Source organism: Salvelinus namaycush, chromosome 27, assembly GCF_016432855.1.
Source record: "Salvelinus namaycush isolate Seneca chromosome 27, SaNama_1.0, whole genome shotgun sequence".
NCBI classification, from domain to species: domain Eukaryota; kingdom Metazoa; phylum Chordata; class Actinopteri; order Salmoniformes; family Salmonidae; genus Salvelinus; species Salvelinus namaycush.
The window spans coordinates 15,947,743-15,966,035 of NC_052333.1; the positions used below are offsets into that span (position 1 = coordinate 15,947,743).

Consider the following 18,293-nt stretch of genomic DNA (forward strand, 5'->3'; position numbering starts at 1 on the left):
TTGAAGTTCTTGATGATCCGATAGATGGTTGATTTAGGTGCAATCTTACTGGCAGCAATATCCTTGCCGGTGAAGCACTTTTTGTGCAAAGCAATGATGACGGCACGTGTTTCCTTGCAGGTAACTATAGTTGACAGAGGAAGAACAATGATTCCAAGCACCACCCTCATTTTGAAGCTTCCAGTCTGTTATTCAAACTCAATCAGCATGACAGAGTGATCTCTAGCCTTGTCCTCGTCAACACTCACACCTGTGTTAACAAGAGAATCACTGACATGATGTCAGCTGGTCCTTTTGTGGCAGAGCTGAATTGCAGTGGAAATGTTTTGGGGGGATGCAGTTCATTTGCATGGCAAAGAGGGACTTTGCAATGAATTGCAATTCATCTGATCACTCTTCATAACATTCTGGAGTATATGCAAATTGCCATCATACAAACTGAGGCAGCAGACTTTGTAAAAATTAATATTTGTGTGATTCTCAAAACATTTGGCCACAACTGTATATATCTGTATAGCAGACGCAGTAGCCTATCTGACAAGGATAAAGAAATGCATGTCCTGTCATATCATTCCGCCAGCATATCTCCATCTCTCTCTCTCTCTGGGGCTAGGCCTAAGCTTTTCTTTCTTTTATATTTATGGTGCCGGATGAGATGGCAGCCATTTTACGGGCTCCTAACCAATTGTGCTATCGTGTGTGTTTTTTCACGTTATTTGTTACTTATTTTGTACATAATGTTTCTGCCACCGTCTCTTATGACCAAAAAAAGCTTCTGGATATCAAGACAGCGATTATTCACCTCGTACTGGACGAAGATTTTTTTCTTTAACGTGTCTACATGCGAAGGATTTAATTCAGACACCAGCCAAGGCTCAAATTCCCGTCATTCGCATGAAGAAGAGACAGAGATTTCGAGGACGTAGGTCGGTGTGCCTTGTAAGGATCCGACGGCGAGTGTGTAGTCCGCCTCTACCATCAGTCCTATTAGCCAACGTTGGATAATAAACTGGATGAGCTCCGATCAAGACTATCCTACCAACGGGACATTAACTGTAATATCTTATGTTTCACTGAGTCGTGGCTGAAAGAAGGACATGCATAACATACAGCTGGCTGAGTTTTCCGTGTATCGGCAAGACGGAACATCTGCCTCCGGTAAGACAAGGGGTGGAGGTCTGTGTCTATTTGTAAATAACTGCTGGTGCACTAAATTAATATTAAGAAAGTCTTAAGGTTTTGCTCACTTGAGGTAGAGTATCTCATGATAAGCTGTAGACCACACTATTTACCAAGAGAGTTTTCATCTATATTTTTCGTAGCTGTCAATTTACCACCACAAACCAATGCTGGCACTAAAACGGTCCACCTCTAAAATCCTCAAACTTCATTACGGTGGCGATTGTTTTGGCTTTCAGTCGGATCTGCACAGTTGAAACACCTCGGCCGTCTGCTCTCTGTGTGTTGACCCAGTCTTCAAGCTGTATGGTTGGGGTTGGGGTATGTACTGTACATACCCCAACCAGAGGCCATGGGTTACAGGCAACATCCGCACTATTTAAAGGGTAGAGCTGCCGCTTTCAAGGAGTGGGACTCTAACCCGGACATTTATAAGAAAGCCCGCTATGCCCCACCACCAACCATAAAACATGCAAAGCATCAATACAGGACTAAGATTGAATTGTACTACACTGGCTCCAACGCTTGTCGGATGTGGCAATGCTTGCAAACTATTACGGACTACAAAGGGAAGCACAGCCGCGAGCTACCCAGTGACACAAGCCTACCAGACGAGCTAAATGACTTCTATGCCCGCTTCAAGGCAAGCAACACTAAAGCATGCATTAGAGCACCAGCGGTTCCGGAAGACTGTGTGGTCACGCGTTCCGTAGCCGATGTAAGACCTTTAAACAGGTCAACATTCACAAGGCTGCAGGGCCAGACGGATTACCAGGAAGTGTACTCCGAGCATGCGCTGACCAACTGGCAAGTGTCTTCACTGACATTTTATTTTTTTATTTTTTATTTTTTAATTTTATCCCCTTTTCTCCCCAATTTTCGTGGTATCCAATCGCTAGTAATTACTATCTTGTCTCATCGCTACAACTCCCGTACGGGCTCGGGAGAGACGAAGGTCGAAAGCCATGCGTCCTCCGAAGCACAACCCAACCTAGCCGCACTGCTTCTTTAACACAGCGCGCCTCCAACCCGGAAGCCAGCCGTACCAATGTGTCGGAGGAAACACCGTGCACCTGGCCCCCTTGGTTAGCGCGCACTGCGCCCGGCCCGCCACAGGAGTCGCTGGAGCGCGATGAGACAAGGATATCCCTACCGGCCAAACCCACCCTAACCCGGACGACGCTAGCCCAATTGTGCGTCGCCCCACGGACCTCCCGGTCGCGGCCGGCTGCGACAGAGCCTGGGCGCGAACCCAGAGACTCTGGTGGCGCAGTTAGCACTGCGATGCAGTGCCCTAGACCACTGCGCCACCCGGGAGGCCCTTCACTGACATTTTCAACCTGTCCCTGATGGAGTCTGTAATACCAACATGTTTCAAGCAGACCACCATAGTCCCTGTGCCTAAGAACACCCAGGTAACTTCCCTGAATGACTACCAACCCGTAGCACTCAAGTCTGTAGCCATGAAGTGCTTTGAAAGGCTGGTCACGGCTCACATCAACACCATTATCCCAGAAACCCTAGACCCACTCCAATTTGCATATGGCCCCAACAGATCCACAGATGACGCAATCTCTATTGCACTCCACACTGCCCTTTCCCACTTGGACAAAAGGAACACCTACGTGAGAATGCTGTTCATTGACTACAGCTCAGTGTTCAACACCATAGTGCCCTCAAAGCTCATCAATAAGCTAAGGACCCTGGGACTAGACACCTCCCTCTGCAACTGGATCCTGGACTTCCTGACAGGCCGCTCCCAGGTAGTAAGGGTAGGTAACAACACATCTGCCACGCTGATCCTTAACACGGGGGCCCCTCAGGGGTGCGTGCTCAGTCCCCTCCTGTACTCCCTGTTCACCAATGACTGCATGGCCAAGCACGACTCCAACACTATCATTAAGTTTGCTGATGACACAACAGTGGTAGGCCTGATCACCGACAATGATGACACAGCCTATAGGAAGAATGTCAGAGACCTGGCAGTCTGGTGCCAGCATAACAACCTCTCCCTCAATGTGATCAAGAAAAGGAGATGATCATGGTCTACAGGAAAAGGAGCACGCCCATTCTCATCGACGGGACTCTAGTGGAGCAGGTTGAGAGCTTCATGTTCCTTGGTGTCCACATCACCAATGTGGAGAGAGTCGTGAAGAGGGCATGACAATGCCTATTCTCCCTCAGGAAAAGATTTGGCATGGGTCCTCAGATCCTCAAAAAGTTCTACAGCTGCACCATTGAGAGCATCCTGACTGGTTGCATCACCGCCTGATATGGCAACTGCTCGGTCTCCATCCGCAAGGCACTACAGAGGGTAGTGCGTACGGCCCAGTACATCACTGGGGCCATGCTTCCTGCCATCCATGACCTCTATACCAGGTGGTGTCAGAGGAAGGCCCTAAAATTGTCAGACTCCAGCCACCCTAGTCATAAACTCTTCTCTACTACCGCATGTCAAGCGGTGCAGGAGTGCCAGGTCTAGGTCCAAAAGGCTTCTTAACAGCTTCTACCCCTAAGCCATAAAACTCCTGAACAGCTAATCAAATGGCTACCCGGACTATTTGCATTGACCCCACCCCCATTTTTTACGCTGCTGCTACACTCTGTTTATTATCTATGCATAGTCACTTTACCTCTACCTACATGTACATATTACCTTGATTCTGTACCAGTACCCCTTTTTATATAGCCTCGCTACTGTTATTTTATTGTTGCTCTTTAAAAAATGTTTAAAAAAAACATTTTAAATTTTATTTTTTATTTATATTTTACTTCAGTTTATTTTAGTAAATCATTTCACACTTCTTTTTTTTCTTTCTTTTTTTTACTGATTGTTAAGGGCTTGTAAGTAAGCATTTCACTGTAAGGTCTATTCAGTGCATGTGACAAATCAAATTTGATTTGATCTTTTTAAATATTAATTTCATACAGTAGATGCCTATAGGCCTATGCATGCAATTCCCTGATGCATTTAGTGATCAAATCTCTGACAGCTGAACCGTAAGGTGGACAATTGATATTTGAGGAAAGTTAAAACCAATAAAACAGACTATAAAGTTCTGCATATGCTAAACATCAAAACACAAGGGATAGTGTTTTTGTAATTTGTTGAAAGGCTGGTTTTAAGGACACGTAAGTGTGGCTCATTTGGCCAATATCCCTTGTTTATTGATTGCGCTGGCTGCGTGGATGGATGCCCTAATGGGTTACTTTCCCAATGCATATGGATGACCAGTACAGTTCTCAAATGTCAGATAAATGTCAAATCTTTCAGGTCACTTGTCCGGTGCCAAATGTTCCTCATGGAAACCCTGCAACATACCTAAATTATTACCTGTCTATGGCATGTGTAGAGCTGGGCTGGCGTGTGCTATCTCACAGTGAGAGGTGAATCTCTGTAACCCTATTGTAACCCCATCAGCCTGGTGTGTGTGTGTGTGTGTGTGTGTGTGTGTGTGTGTGTGTGTGTGTGTGTGTGTGTGTGTGTGTGTGTGTGTGTGTGTGTGTGTGTGTGTGTGTGTGTGTGTGTGTGTGTGTGTGTGTGTGTGTGTGTGTGTGTGTGTGTGTGTGTGTGTGTGTGTGCGCGCGCGCGTTTTAGCCCTGGCCAGTCTGGGCTATGAGAAGACATGTGTGTTGTTCAATGGAGCAGCGTTGGCAAGTCAGATCGCTTCAGAACAAAACCTGGACAGCGATGAAGGACTGAAGGCCGCAGCCAAATACTACCAGGTACTACTACAGTAATGCTACAATACTACCAGGTTCTATAGTAACACTATTATTTATACCACATCTAATTACTACAGTACTACTAATACTACAGCCAAATACTACCAAAATCTATAGTAATACTGATATTACTACCAGGTATTACTACAGTACTGCTAATGATATTACAGCCAATGACTACCTTTTTTATAATAATACTTAAATTCTACATAGTAATAATATAACCAATACCCCCCCTTGTCTGTCTTTCCATCTCTCTCTGTCATACTCTCTCCCTCCTCCACTCCCTCCAGTTGGCGAGTGGAGCATTTGGTCACATTAAGGACACAGTGCTGTCCGCTCTGAACAGAGAACCTACAATGGACATCTCTCCTGAGACCGTAGGAACCCTCAGTCTCATCATGCTGGCTCAGGCACAGGAAGTCTTCTTTCTCAAGGCTACTTCAGGTACACACATACGTCACACACACACACACACATGCTATACACACACATTACCCGTGTGTGTGCATAAATCAAGTAACCATGGTATCGTTTGCCCTACAGATAAGATGAAGGACGCCATCATCGCTAAACTGGCCAATCAGGCGGCAGATTTCTACAGCGACGCCTTCAAGCAGTGTCAGTACAAAGAGAACCTGCCCAAGGTGTGTGTGTGCGCGTGTGTGTATGTGTGTGTGTGTGTGTGAGGATAACCCTCAGGGTGTGGAACTTTCCCCATTTCTCTCATTTCACTATCTCTGTTCCGATTGGTTGTTTACCATACAGTCTCCATTCTGATTTGTTATCCACTACCTGAGCTGTTTTCTCATTGGTTGTTCTTGTTCACTACTTGGGCTGTATTCTCAGTGGCGCTTTCACCGTCTCACTCCCGTTCTTATTGGTCTCTCACTACCTAATAATGAGCTTCTGAAATTATGTGTTTGAAATCTGACTGACCTGTCTTACTACTAAAAGACGCTCACAGACACACACACACACACACACACACACGGTCTGGGGTGGGAATACATGGGCTGGACTTTGCAGACACACACACACTACTTTGTAATAAAGTTTGGGTGAATGTTGCAGAAAGGTTAATCACTTACTCATTGCCTGTCCTGTTCTGTTCTCTCCTGTTATCCTCCGCTCTCTGCATCCCTCGTGGTGGTGTGTGTGCATGTGTTCCTGATTTGGCTTCTGTGACGTGAAACTCGTTCGTGATTTGCTCTTGGCGGTGTTGTTCTTTGGTTTTCCCTTTGTTTGCGTGTATGTGTTTTGGTTTGCCCCGTGTGCGTGCGTGTGCGCACTGCTCTGTGGTTGCTTCTCCCTGGTCAGTGTATTTATTTCCAGGAGGTGTTGCCGGTGCTGGCAGCTAAACACTGCATCATGCAGGCCAACGCTGAGCTACACCAGTCTATCCTCGCCAAGCAGAAGAAACACTTTGGGGAGGAGATCGCTCGCTTGCAGGTACACACACAGCGCAACTCTAACCCAGTGGTTCTTACAGTGTAGCCAACCTGAAAATGTAGTGATTTTCTTATGACCAAATAGAGTGGCAAGAAAAAGTATGTGAACCTTTAAAATTACCTGGATTTCTGCATAAATTTGACATAAAATTTGATCTGATCTTCATCTAAGTCACAACAATAGACAAACAGTGTGCTTAAACTAAAAACACAAATTATTGTATTTTGTCTATATTGAATACATAATAAAAAAATTCACAGTGTAGGTTGGAAAAAGTATGTGAACCCCTAGGCTAATGACTTCTCCAAAAGCTAATTGGAGTCGGGTGTCAACTAACCTGGAGTTAAAGCAATGAAACGAGATTGGAGATTTTGGTTAGAGCTATCCTGCCCCATTTTATTTTATAAACACGCACAAAATTTGAGTTTGCTATTCACAAGAAGCATTGCCTGATGTGAACCATGCCTCGAACAAAAGAGATGTCAGAAGACCTAAGATTAAGAATGGTTGCCTTGCATAAAGCTGGAAAGGGTTACAAAGGTATCTCTAAAAGTCAGTACATGGTAAGACCAATTGTCTATAAATGGAGGAAGTTTAGCACTGTTGCTACTCTCCCTAGGAATGGCCGTCCTGCAAAGATGACTGCAAGAGCGCTCAATGAGGTTAATCATAGAGTGTCAGCTAAAGACTTACAGAAATCTCTGGAACATGCTAACATCTCTGTTGACGAGTACGATACGTAAAACACTAAACAAGAATGGTGTTCATAGGAGGACACCACGGAAGAAGCCATTGCTGTCCCAAAAAAACATTGCTGCACGTCTGAAGTTTGCAAAAAAGCACCTGGATGTTCCACAGCGCCACTGGCAAAATATTCTGTGGACAGATGAAACTAAAGGAACACACAACACTGTGTGGACAAAAAAGGCACAGCACACCAACATCAAACCTCATCCCAACTGTACAGTATGGTGGAGGGAGCATCATGGTTTGGGCTGCTTAGCTGCCTCAGGGCCTGGACAGCTTGCTATCATCGTCGGGAAAATGAATTCCCAAGTTTATCAAGACATTTTGCATGAGAATGTAAGGCTATCTGTCTGCCAATAGAAGCTCAACAGAAGTTGGGTGATGCAACAGGACAACAACCCGAAAGACAGAAGTAAATCAACAACAGAATGGCTTCAACAGAAGAAAATACACCTTCTGGAGTGGCCCAGTCAGTCCTGACCTCAACCCGTCTGAGATGCTGTGGCATGACATCAAGTGAGCGGTTCACACCAGACACCCCAAGAATATTGTGGAACTGAAACAGTTTTGTAAATGGTCCAAAATTCCTCCTGACCGTTGTGCAGTTCTGATCCCCAACTAAAGAAAACGTTTGGTTTTCCTCCTGCCAAAGGAGGGTCAACCTGTTATTAAATCCAAGGGTTCACATGCTTTTTCCAACCTGCACTGTGAATGTTTACACGGTGTGTTCAATAAAGACATGAACAATTATAATTGTTTGTGTTATTAGTTTAAGCAGACTGTTTGTCTATTGTTATGACTTGGGTGAAGATCAGATTTTATGAATAATTTATGCAGAAATCCAGGTAATTCTAAAGGGTTCACCTACTTTTTCTTCCCACTGTAAACACAACCACTCAACCAAAGTCTTCATACTTTGTTTACTCTTCTCTATTCTCTCGTTCTCTCCATCCCTCAGCAAACTAATTAGTGAAGAGTCTAGCCCTGCTTTATGATTGACAGTGCGAAGGATCTGACTATCATTCACTCCTCTATTCTCTCCTTCCCTGCAGCATGCTACAGAGCTGGTGAAGACGGTAGCGTCTCGCTATGATGAGTACGTCAGTGTGAAAGACCTTAGTGATAAGATCAGCCGTGCTCTGACCGCCGCTAAGAAGGACAATGACTTCATCTACCACGACCGCGTCCCCGAGGTCAAAGACCTGGAACACATCGGCAAGGCAGCGCTGGTCAAGGCTACCACCATCACACCTCCGCTCAGCGCCAAGTTCACTGGTGAGAGACCGAGTACACACACAACCACTCAACGCGAGGTTCACTGGTGAGAAACCGAGTACACACACAACCACTCAGCGCCAAGTTCACTGGTGAGAGACCGAGTACACACACAACCACTCAACGCGAGGTTCACTGGTGAGAAACCGAGTACACACACAACCACTCAGCGCCAAGTTCACTGGTGAGAGACCGAGTACACACACAACCACTCAGCGCCAAGTTCACTGGTGAGAGACCGAGTACACACACAACCACTCAGCTCCAAGTTCACTGGTGAGAAACCGAGTACACACACAACCACTCAGCGCCAAGTTCACTGGTGAGAGACCGAGTACACACACAACCACTCAGCGCCAAGTTCACTGGTGAGAGACCGAGTACACACACAACCACTCAGCGCCAAGTTCACTGGTGAGAGACCGAGTACACACAAAACCACTCAGCGCCAAGTTCACTGGTGAGAGACCGAGTACACACACAACCACTCAGCGCCAAGTTCACTGGTGAGAGACCGAGTACACACACAACCACTCAGCGCCAAGTTCACTGGTACGGGGGGGGGCACACTTTTGCTTTTTGTGTAGATGTCTAAAAGTGTTTGTAAATGTGTGGGTTAGTTTATGATGTGTGTGTCTGTATAGACTTGTTTGAGAAGATGGTGCCCATGGCTGTGCAGCAGAGTATGAGTGTGTACAGCCAGAGGAAGGCTGAGACCGTCAACAGACTGGTAGGAACTATGAGGGAAGCTACTAACCTCTGCAACGGGTATGGATGTTACTTTGATCATTTAACAATTGAATTGTTTTTTTGTCTACTGTATTAATTTCAGTACATTACATTATCAATACAGTCAACAGCACCCGGTTACGTCATCATACACTGAGTGGACAAAACATTAAGAACACCTTCCTAATATTTTTTTTATTTAACCAGGTAGGCAAGTTGAGAACAAGTTCTCCTTTACAACTGCGACCTGGCCAAGATATAGCAAAGCAGTTCGACACATACAACAACACAGAGTTACACATGGAGTAAAACAAACATACAGTCAATAATACAGTAGAAAAATAAGTCTTTATACAATGTGAGCAAATGGGATGAGATAAGGGAGGTAAAGGCAAAAAAAAAGGCCATGGTGGTGAAGTAAATACAATACAGCAAGTAAAACACTGGAATGGTAGATTTGCAGTGGAAGAATGTGCAAAGTAGAGATAGAAATAATGGGGTGCAAAGGAGCAAAATAAATAAATACAGTAGGGGGAGAGGTAGTTGTTTGGGCTAAATTATAGATGGGCTATGTACAGGTGCAGTAATCTGAGCTGCTCTGACAGCTGGTGCTTAAAGCTAGTGAGGGAGATAAGTGTCTCCAGTTTCAGAGATTCGTTCGTTCCAGTCATTGGCAGCAGAGAACTGGAAGGAGAGGCGGCCAAAGGAAGAATTGGTTTTGGGGGTGACCAGAGAGATATACATGCTGGAGCGCGTGCTACGGTTGGGTGCTGCTATGGTGACCAGCGAGCTGAGATAAGGGGGGACTTTACCTAGCAGGGTCTTGTAGATGACCTGGAGCCAGTGGGTTTGGCGACGAGTATGAAGCGAGGGCCAGCCAACGAGAGCGTACAGGTCGCAGTGGTGGGTCGTATATGGGGCTTTGGTGACAAAACGGATGGCACTGTGATAGACTGCATCCAATTTATTGAGTAGGGTATTGGAGGCTATTTTGTAAATGACATCGCCGAAGTCGAGGATCGGTAGGATGGTCAGTTTTACAAGGGTATGTTTGGCAGCATGAGTGAAGGATGCTTTGTTGCGAAATAGGAAGCCAATTCTAGATTTAACTTTGGATTGGAGATGTTTGATGTGAGTCTGGAAGGAGAGTTTACAGTCTAACCAGACACCTAGGTATTTGTAGTCCACATATTCTAAGTCAGAACCGTCCAGAGTAGTGATGTTGGACGGGCGGGCAGGTGCAGGCAGCGATCGGTTGAAGAGCATGCATTTAGGTTTACTTGTATTTAAGAGCAATTGGAGGCCACGGAAGGAGAGTTGTATGGCATTGAAGCTCGCCTGGAGGGTTGTTAACACAGTGTCCAAAGAAGGGCCAGAAGTATACAGAATGGTGTCGTCTGCGTAGAGGTGGATCAGAGACTCACCAGCAGCAAGAGCGACATCATTGATGTATACAGAGAAGAGAGTCAGTCCAAGAATTGAACCCTGTGGCACCCCCGTAGAGACTGCCAGAGGCCCGGACAACAGGCCCTCCGATTTGACACACTGAACTCTATCAGAGAAGTAGTTGGTGAACCAGGCGAGGCAATCATTTGAGAAACCAAGGCTATCGAGTCTGCCGATGAGGATGTGGTGATCGACAGAGTCGAAAGCCTTGGCCAGGTCAATGAATATGGCTGCACAGTATTGTTTCTTATCGATGGCGGTTATGATATCGTTTAGGACCTTGAGCGTGGCTGAGGTGCACCCATGACCAGCTCTGAAACCAGATTGCATAGTGGAGAAGGTATGGTGGGATTCAAAATGGTCGGTAATCTGTTTGTTGACTTGGCTTTTGAAGACCTTAGAAAGGCAGGGTAGAATAGATATAGGTCTGTAGCAGTTTGGGTCAAGAGTGTCCCCCCCTTTGAAGAGGGGGATGACCGCAGCTGCTTTCCAATGTTTGGGAATCTCAGACGACACGAAAGAGAGGTTGAAAAGACTAGTAATAAGTGTTGCAACAATTTCGGCAGATCATTTTAGAAAGAAAGGGTCCAGATTGTCTAGCCCAGCTGATTTGTAGGGGTCCAGATTTTGCAGCTCTTTCAGAACATCAGCTGACTGGATTTGGGAGAAGGAGAAATGGGGAAGGCTTGGGCGAGTTGCTGTGGGGGGTGCAGTGCTGTTGACCGGGGTAGGGGTAGCCAGGTGGAAAGCATGGCCAGCCGTAGAAAAATGCTTATTGAAATTCTCAATTATAGTGGATTTATCGGTGGTGACAGTGTTTCCTATCCTTAGTGCAGTGGGCAGCTGGGAGGCGGTGTTCTTATTCTCCATGGACTTTACAGTGTCCCAGAACTTTTTTGAGTTTGTGTTGCAGGAAGCAAATTTCTGCTTCCTGCAGCTAGCCTTGAGTTGCACCCCCCCCCCCCCCCCCCCCTTTGCCCTCAGAACAGCCTCAATTCGTCAGGGCGTGGACTCTACAAGGTGTCGAAAGCATTCCACAGGGATGCTGGCCCATGTTGACTCCAATGCTTCCCACAGTTGTGTCAAGTTGGCTGGATGTACTTTGGGTGGTGGACCATTCTTGATACACACAGGGAACTGTTGAGCGTGAAAAACCCAGCAGTGTTGCAGTTCTTGACACAAACCGGTGCACCTGGCACCTACTACCATACCCCATTCAAAGGCACTTAAATATTTTGTCTTGCCCATTCACCCTCTGAATGGCACACATACACAATCCATGTCTCAATTGTCTCGAGGCTTAAAAACCCTTCTTTAACCTATCTCCTCCCCTTCATCTACACTGCTTGAAGTGGATTTAACATCAATAAGGGATCATAGCTTTCACCTGGATTCACCTGGTCAATCTGTCATGAAAATAGCAGGTGTTCTTAATGTTTTGTACACTGTGTACGTCGTATTTATTGGTGGTGAATTGTGTTAATAACTAAACAGTGTGTTGGCATGTCTATATTGATCATGTATTGATAATTTAACAACAGTGTCCTGGCATCTCTGAACCTGCCTGCGGCTCTGGAGGACCTGTCTGGAGATTCTATCCCACAATCCATTATTGAAAAGGCCCATGCCATCGTCCAGCAGGGGGGGCTGCAGAGCATAGAGCAACTGATCAGAGACCTGCCGGAACTACTGACACGCAACAGAGAGATCCTGGATGAGGTGTGTGTGTATACACACACACACGCGCGCGCGCGTTCGTATACCCATGATGTGTAATGTGTGTGTGTTTGTAGTCTCTGAAGATGCTGGATGATGAGGAGTCGACAGACAGCGAGCTGAGATCCAAGTTCAGCCAACGCTGGAACAGAACTCCCTCTGGAGACCTCTACAAACCACTCAGAGCGGGTACACACACTCACACACCTACTCATGCCTACACACACATCCAAAAACAAACATACTGATATGTGTGGTGTTGTGTACTACCTTGGAATCAAATGATATTTATTTCTGCTTCTCTACCTCCGGCGGTCCAGAGGGTGGTAACTTCCGTAGTGTGTTGGACAAGGCAGTGCAGGCTGACCAGGTGGTCAGGGAGCGTTATAATGCACACTGTGAGATGATCGCTCTCCTCTGTAAACCTGAGGCTGAACTCACCGCTGCCATACCTTCAGCCAACCCTGCTAAGACATTGCAGGGCAGCGAGGTGAGGGATTGTGTGTGTGTGTGTGTGTGTGTGTGTGTGTGTGTGTGTGTGTGTGTGTGTGTGTGTGTGTGTGTGTGTGTGTGTGTGTGTGTGTGTGTGTGTGTGTGTGTGTGTGTGTGTGTGTGTGTGTGTGTGTGTGTGTGTGTGTGTGTGTGTGTGTTCTAACTATGTATTCTCTCTCCCTCTAGGTTGTGAGTGTGTTGCGTTCCCAGCTGTCCCAGCTAGAGGAGGTGAAGAGAGGGAGGGAGGTGCTGGAGACGGAGATTAAGGGTGTGACCTTTGACATGTCCTCCAGCTTCCTGACGGCTCTGGCTCAGGACGGGGCCATCAATGAGGAGTCACTGTCAATGAGCCAGCTGGACCAATCATACGGCAGCTACAGCCAGAGGGTTCAAGCCAGCCTCCGCTCTCAGGAAGAGCTGTTGGGCAACGTGCAGGTAGGCTACAGACACACACTCGCCTAAACACCCCTATACACAATTTCAACAAATACTTTTTTCAGATGGCGAGAAATGTTACTTTATCGATTCTCTCCTTCCATCTCCAACTGTTGATTGTCTCCCCCCAGGCATCTCACCAGGAGTTCTCCAGTCTGAAGCAGTCCAACTCGGAGGCTAATGATCGTGAGGAGGTGTTGAAGAAGCTGGCCTCGGCCCACGACAGCTACGTTGAGATCACCAGCAACCTCAGAGAGGGCACCAAGGTAACTGTCGCCTAGGGAACGGCAGGAAGGGTTGTTTCTAGGGAATGGGTGGGTTGTCCAGGGAAAAGGAGGGCTGTTTCTAAGACGGTGTCACCCAACAATACACATTTTTGTTCTAACCCCGGAAAAACAACCGGTTGAACTTGACAAGGGCTTGATGATTGGATGACTTTGGTTGTCTCTCAGTCTGACCAATCACCTTCTCGCTCTCTGTAGTTCTACAATGACCTCACAGAGATCCTGCTGAAGTTCCAGAACAAGTGCAGTGACATCGTCTTCGCCCGCAAGACAGAACGGGATGAACTGCTGAAGTATGTGGTGGTGATGTCGTCTCAATAACGATGCTGCAGTTATGAATATTTGTAATAATCACTGTATTGTGTTATTAGTGAAATGTCATTGATTATGTTTTTATGTGATTGGTGATTTATGTGAACTAGAAGTGACCATGACGAGCAACTGATGTTGGGGTTGCCTTGGTGACCACTGACTGACATTGCTGTTATTGTGGTTACCCACCCAGGGATTTGCAGCAGAGCATCGCCAGGGAGCCCAGTGCCCCGTCCTTCTCTGTCCCTGCCTACCAGACTAACCCCACCCCCACCGCCACTGGACCAACCCCCGCACCAAGGACTGTCTTCGTAAGTAGCCAATCACAGCTGGGTGGCTCCTCCCTCCAGCCCAATCAGAAGGCAGCTCTGTGCCAATGAGGATTCAATTAAACTTGCCCGGTTCACTGGGTGGGCGAAATTTGCATCGGGTGAAAGCGATTGCATTCGTTTGTAACCGAGCCGTCTCCCGCGTGTGAGTTGTGTGCCCCTTTCAAAGCCGATGGCGAAGTTGGCTCAACAGAGTGACGTATGTGAAGCACGTGGAGTATTGACTTAATGCTAAAGTGTTTGCTCTTGATAAAATAAACATGTGCTTTATCTTACCAAGGAAAACTAGTTTGAAAATTCAAACATATATTGTATGTTTCTCAACGATGCACAATGCTGCCTTGTTGACAATGACTGTTTGATTTGAGCAGCTTCACCTGGTCTTGACGGGCCATAGCCCGGTTCAGCCTGACGAACTCCCTCAATCACGACAGAGACATGACCGTAATATTGTCTCTTATTGTGACGTTGTAAAAATATCCCTTTTCAAGCAATCAATGAAATGTTTGTTAACCCCTTTACATCAGCAGTTGTCACAAGGTTTACTATTTATCTGTTTTGACTGATTTTTATTGACCTCTGATCTTTCCCTCTTCCGTTTCCAGCAGCCTCAGCAGCCCCAGGCGAAGGCCCAGCCTCCCGAGCGGCCCCCTCCCCCTGCCTTCCCCCCCCAGGCCGCCTCCGCACCAGGCAACCCTCCCAGTAACCAGCCTCAACCAGTAAACCCCCCACCCATGGCCCCTCCCTCACAGGCCCAGGGACCACCTTACCCCACATATCAGGGATACCCCGGGTGAGTCAATCAAATCAATCAATATCCTTATTGTCCTAGTTGGTAGGCTGTGTGCGTTGCACAACTGTAGTCCGTCTGTTGTTCGTCTCACTTCTGTTAACTCTCTCTCTTCTAACTATCCCTGTCTTCTCATTTTCATACACACTAACCTCTCTTTCTCTGTATCTCCAGGTATGCCTACCAGATGCCTATGGGTTATAACCCGTATGCAGCGTACGGCCAGTACAACATGCCCCCCACTATGCAGCCTAACATGCAGCCCTACGTCCCCTATCAGCAGGCCGCAGCACCCGGACAGGGGGGCTACCCTGGGGTCCCCCCCACACAGCAGCACCCCTACACCTACCAACAGCAGCCCCAACAACCACCACCACAGCCATACTACCCACAACAATAACTACTCTATCACTCCTCTCCTCCATCCCTCTCCTCTGCTATCCCTACTCCGACCGACAGTGGAAACCATGCTACTACGCCCAGCAATAACTCCTCAATCGCTCTCTCCCTTCTTCCTCTCCCTTACTTACGTTTCACTTCTAGCACTCCACCTTTGCTCCCTCCCTCCTCTACCATTTCTCCCTCCCTCCTCTACCTTCTATCCCTCCCTCTACCTTTTCTCCCTCCCTCCCTCCTCTACCATTTCTCTCTCCCTCCTTCCTCTACCTTCTCTCCCTCCCTCCTCTACCTTCTCTCCCACCCTCCTCTACCTTCTCTCCCTCCCTCCTCTACCTTCTCTCCCTCCCTCCTCTACCTTCTCTCCCTCCCTCTACCCTCTCTCTCCCTCTCCTCTACCCTCTCTCTCTCTCCCTCCCTCCTCTACCCTCTCTCTCCCTCTCCTCTACCCTCTCTCTCTCTCTCTCTCTCTCTCGCTCTTCTTCCATCCCTCCATTTACACTTACTCCCTCTACATACTCATCTACCAACCAGCTCCTCTGTTATTTTTTTTATATTATTTTTCTAATTATTGCGTTAATTCTTTAAGTCCTAACTTTTCTTCCTGATCTACCTGACTTCCTGGTATGGGCCTAGGTCAAAAATATACAGGTTAGGATAAGAGGATTCTAATATTCTATAAGTCTTTGCATAAATGCAGAAGAATTCTAAACAATGGGACTAGCAATGCGAGCGAAAATGACTGGAAGTGAATTTTAGCAGTACAGAAAGTTTGCCATCAAGTGGAAAAGGAACACAATTGTAGTGAATTTCAGCTAACTAGTCAGCAAACACATAGCATAACTGTTTTACTGTCATTCTATTCATTTAAATGTGTTTCTAGTTATCTACAGACCCTTTATTTTTCAGACCGATTGTCACATTTTCAATGCTAATCCTGTAGAATCAGCAGTGGCACTGGTCCAATTAATTTGTTTATTTTCTAATGCTGCCGCATGGAATTATTGATTATTGCGTTGTCCTAAACTGTATATATCCGGCCTAGATATAGAACACTAGAGGAGCTGCATGTCATTCTTGGATGAGGGAGGCGTGGCCTATATAGGCATGATTCCTTATTTGGGAGCGAGTGGGAGGGGTCACATTCAATGTCACTGAATGAAGAACCTGAGGACCCAGAGTTGTATTCAGTAGGGAGAAAACATTTAGAAATGGAATAAAATGGGGATTTACAGCTTGAACTTGTGCAATAAGAAGCAATTCTTCCTTGTCTGTTTTCAAACCGTTTTGCTACTGAATACGACCCAGCTACGATCACTCAGCTTAACGCCTTTGCGCTTCTATAACAACTATATCATATTTTTGTAATGTATAATACTTATGTAATAATCCAATAAAAATGGCCTGTCGGTTTTTCTAATTTATATAAGGACTGTTGGAGATGCACTCTGTCTCTGTCTCCCTCTCAAGTATCACTCCTATCTCCATCACTCCTCTCAATTATCACTCCTCTCTCTCCATCACTCCTCTCTATTATCACTCCCCTCTCCATCACTCCTCTCCTCTCTGTGGGAATGTGTCTTTCTGTTTTACAATCAGAGTAAAGCTGTAAATGGCTGTAGATGTTTTTCTGGGATAAAGGTTATTATATATAAAGACTGTGGTTAACCCAATGACACAGTGTTTTTCTTTGGTTCTAATGTGATTAAAACACCTCTGCATACCAGACACCTGTGTGTGTGTCTCTTGAGTATTTTACTTTCTGATGAACATATTCTTTGGTCTTCAGCACCCTAGACATATACCATTTGATACATCTTTGCCCAGTAGCTAAAAGCTACTGATGCAATATTCTACATTATGTTGCTGTAGTTAAAGGTAGTAGCCAAGAGAGGGCAGGCATTTTTATTTCATTTAACTTGGCAAGTCAGCTAAGAACAGATTCTTATTTACAATGACGGCCTACCAAAAGGCCTCCTACGGGGCCTGGGATTAAAAATTAAAAATAAATACAATATATAGGAGACAACACTACATAAAGAGACCAAAGACAACAACATAGCAAGGCAGCAACACATGACAACACAGGATGGTAGTAACACCAAACATGGTAACAACACAAAACATGGTACAAACATTATTGGGCAGAGATAACAATAGTCACGCAAAGCATCCACAACTGTCAGTAAGAGTGTCCATGATTGAGTCTTTGAATGAAGAGATTGAGATAAACCTCTCCAGTTTGCGTGTTTGTTGCAGCTCGTTCCAGTTGTTAGCTGCAGCGAACTGAAAAGAGGAGCGACCAAGGGATGTGTGTGCTTTGGGGACCTTTAACAGAATGTGACTGGCAGAACGGGTGTTGTATGTGGAGGATGAGGGCTGCAGTAGATATCTCAGCTAGGGGGAGTGAGGCCTAAGAGGGTTTAATAAATAAGCATCAACCAGTGGGTCTTGCGACGGGTATACAGAGATGACCAGTTTACAGAGGAGTATAGAGTGCTGTGATGTGTCCTATAAGGAGCATTGGTGGCAAATCTGATGGCCGAATATCTAGCCGGTCGAGAGCACCGTTAGCTAGCGTGGGTAGGATGGTCATCTGAATCAGCTAGTTTGGCAGCTGGGGTGAAAGAGGAGCGATTTTGATAGAGGAAACCAAGTCTAGATTTAACTTCAGCCAGCAGCTTTGATATGTGCTGAGAGAAGGGCAGTGTACCGTCTAGCCATACTCCCAAGTACTTGTATGAGGTGACTACCTCAAGTTCTAAACCCTCAGAGGTCGTAATCACACCTGTGGGGAGAGGGGCATTCGTCTTACCAAACCACATGACTTTTATTTTTTTATTTCACCTTTATTCAACCAGGTAGGCCAGCTGAGAACAAGTTCTCATTTACAACTGCGACCTGGCCAAGATAAAGCAAAGCAGTGCGACACAAACAACAACACAGAGTTACACATAAGCAAAAGTACAATCAATAACACAATAG

At 46.2% G+C, this 18,293-nt stretch overlaps 1 protein-coding gene across 3 annotated transcripts in view; it reads left to right on the forward strand.

The window, feature by feature from the left end:
* The window catches only part of LOC120022279 (programmed cell death 6 interacting protein), a 29,075-nt gene extending 13,515 nt beyond the window's left edge, over positions 1–15,560 (forward strand). Inside the window, exons 4-18 of one of the 3 annotated variants that reach the window (XM_038966181.1) lie at positions 4,778–4,905; positions 5,199–5,352; positions 5,452–5,552; positions 6,226–6,357; positions 8,157–8,379; positions 9,024–9,147; positions 12,096–12,273; positions 12,348–12,459; positions 12,591–12,760; positions 12,949–13,197; positions 13,329–13,463; positions 13,680–13,774; positions 13,987–14,104; positions 14,728–14,915; positions 15,087–15,560. In XM_038966181.1, coding sequence (XP_038822109.1) covers positions 4,778–4,905; positions 5,199–5,352; positions 5,452–5,552; positions 6,226–6,357; positions 8,157–8,379; positions 9,024–9,147; positions 12,096–12,273; positions 12,348–12,459; positions 12,591–12,760; positions 12,949–13,197; positions 13,329–13,463; positions 13,680–13,774; positions 13,987–14,104; positions 14,728–14,915; positions 15,087–15,312 — 2,333 coding nt within the window. In that variant the 3' untranslated portion in view covers positions 15,313–15,560. The remainder of the gene's footprint in view (positions 1–4,777; positions 4,906–5,198; positions 5,353–5,451; positions 5,553–6,225; positions 6,358–8,156; positions 8,380–9,023; positions 9,148–12,095; positions 12,274–12,347; positions 12,460–12,590; positions 12,761–12,948; positions 13,198–13,328; positions 13,464–13,679; positions 13,775–13,986; positions 14,105–14,727; positions 14,916–15,086) is intronic. The other 2 variants (XM_038966182.1, XM_038966183.1) reach the window with 2 other exon arrangements.
* The last annotated feature ends 2,733 nt before the right edge of the window (positions 15,561–18,293 follow it).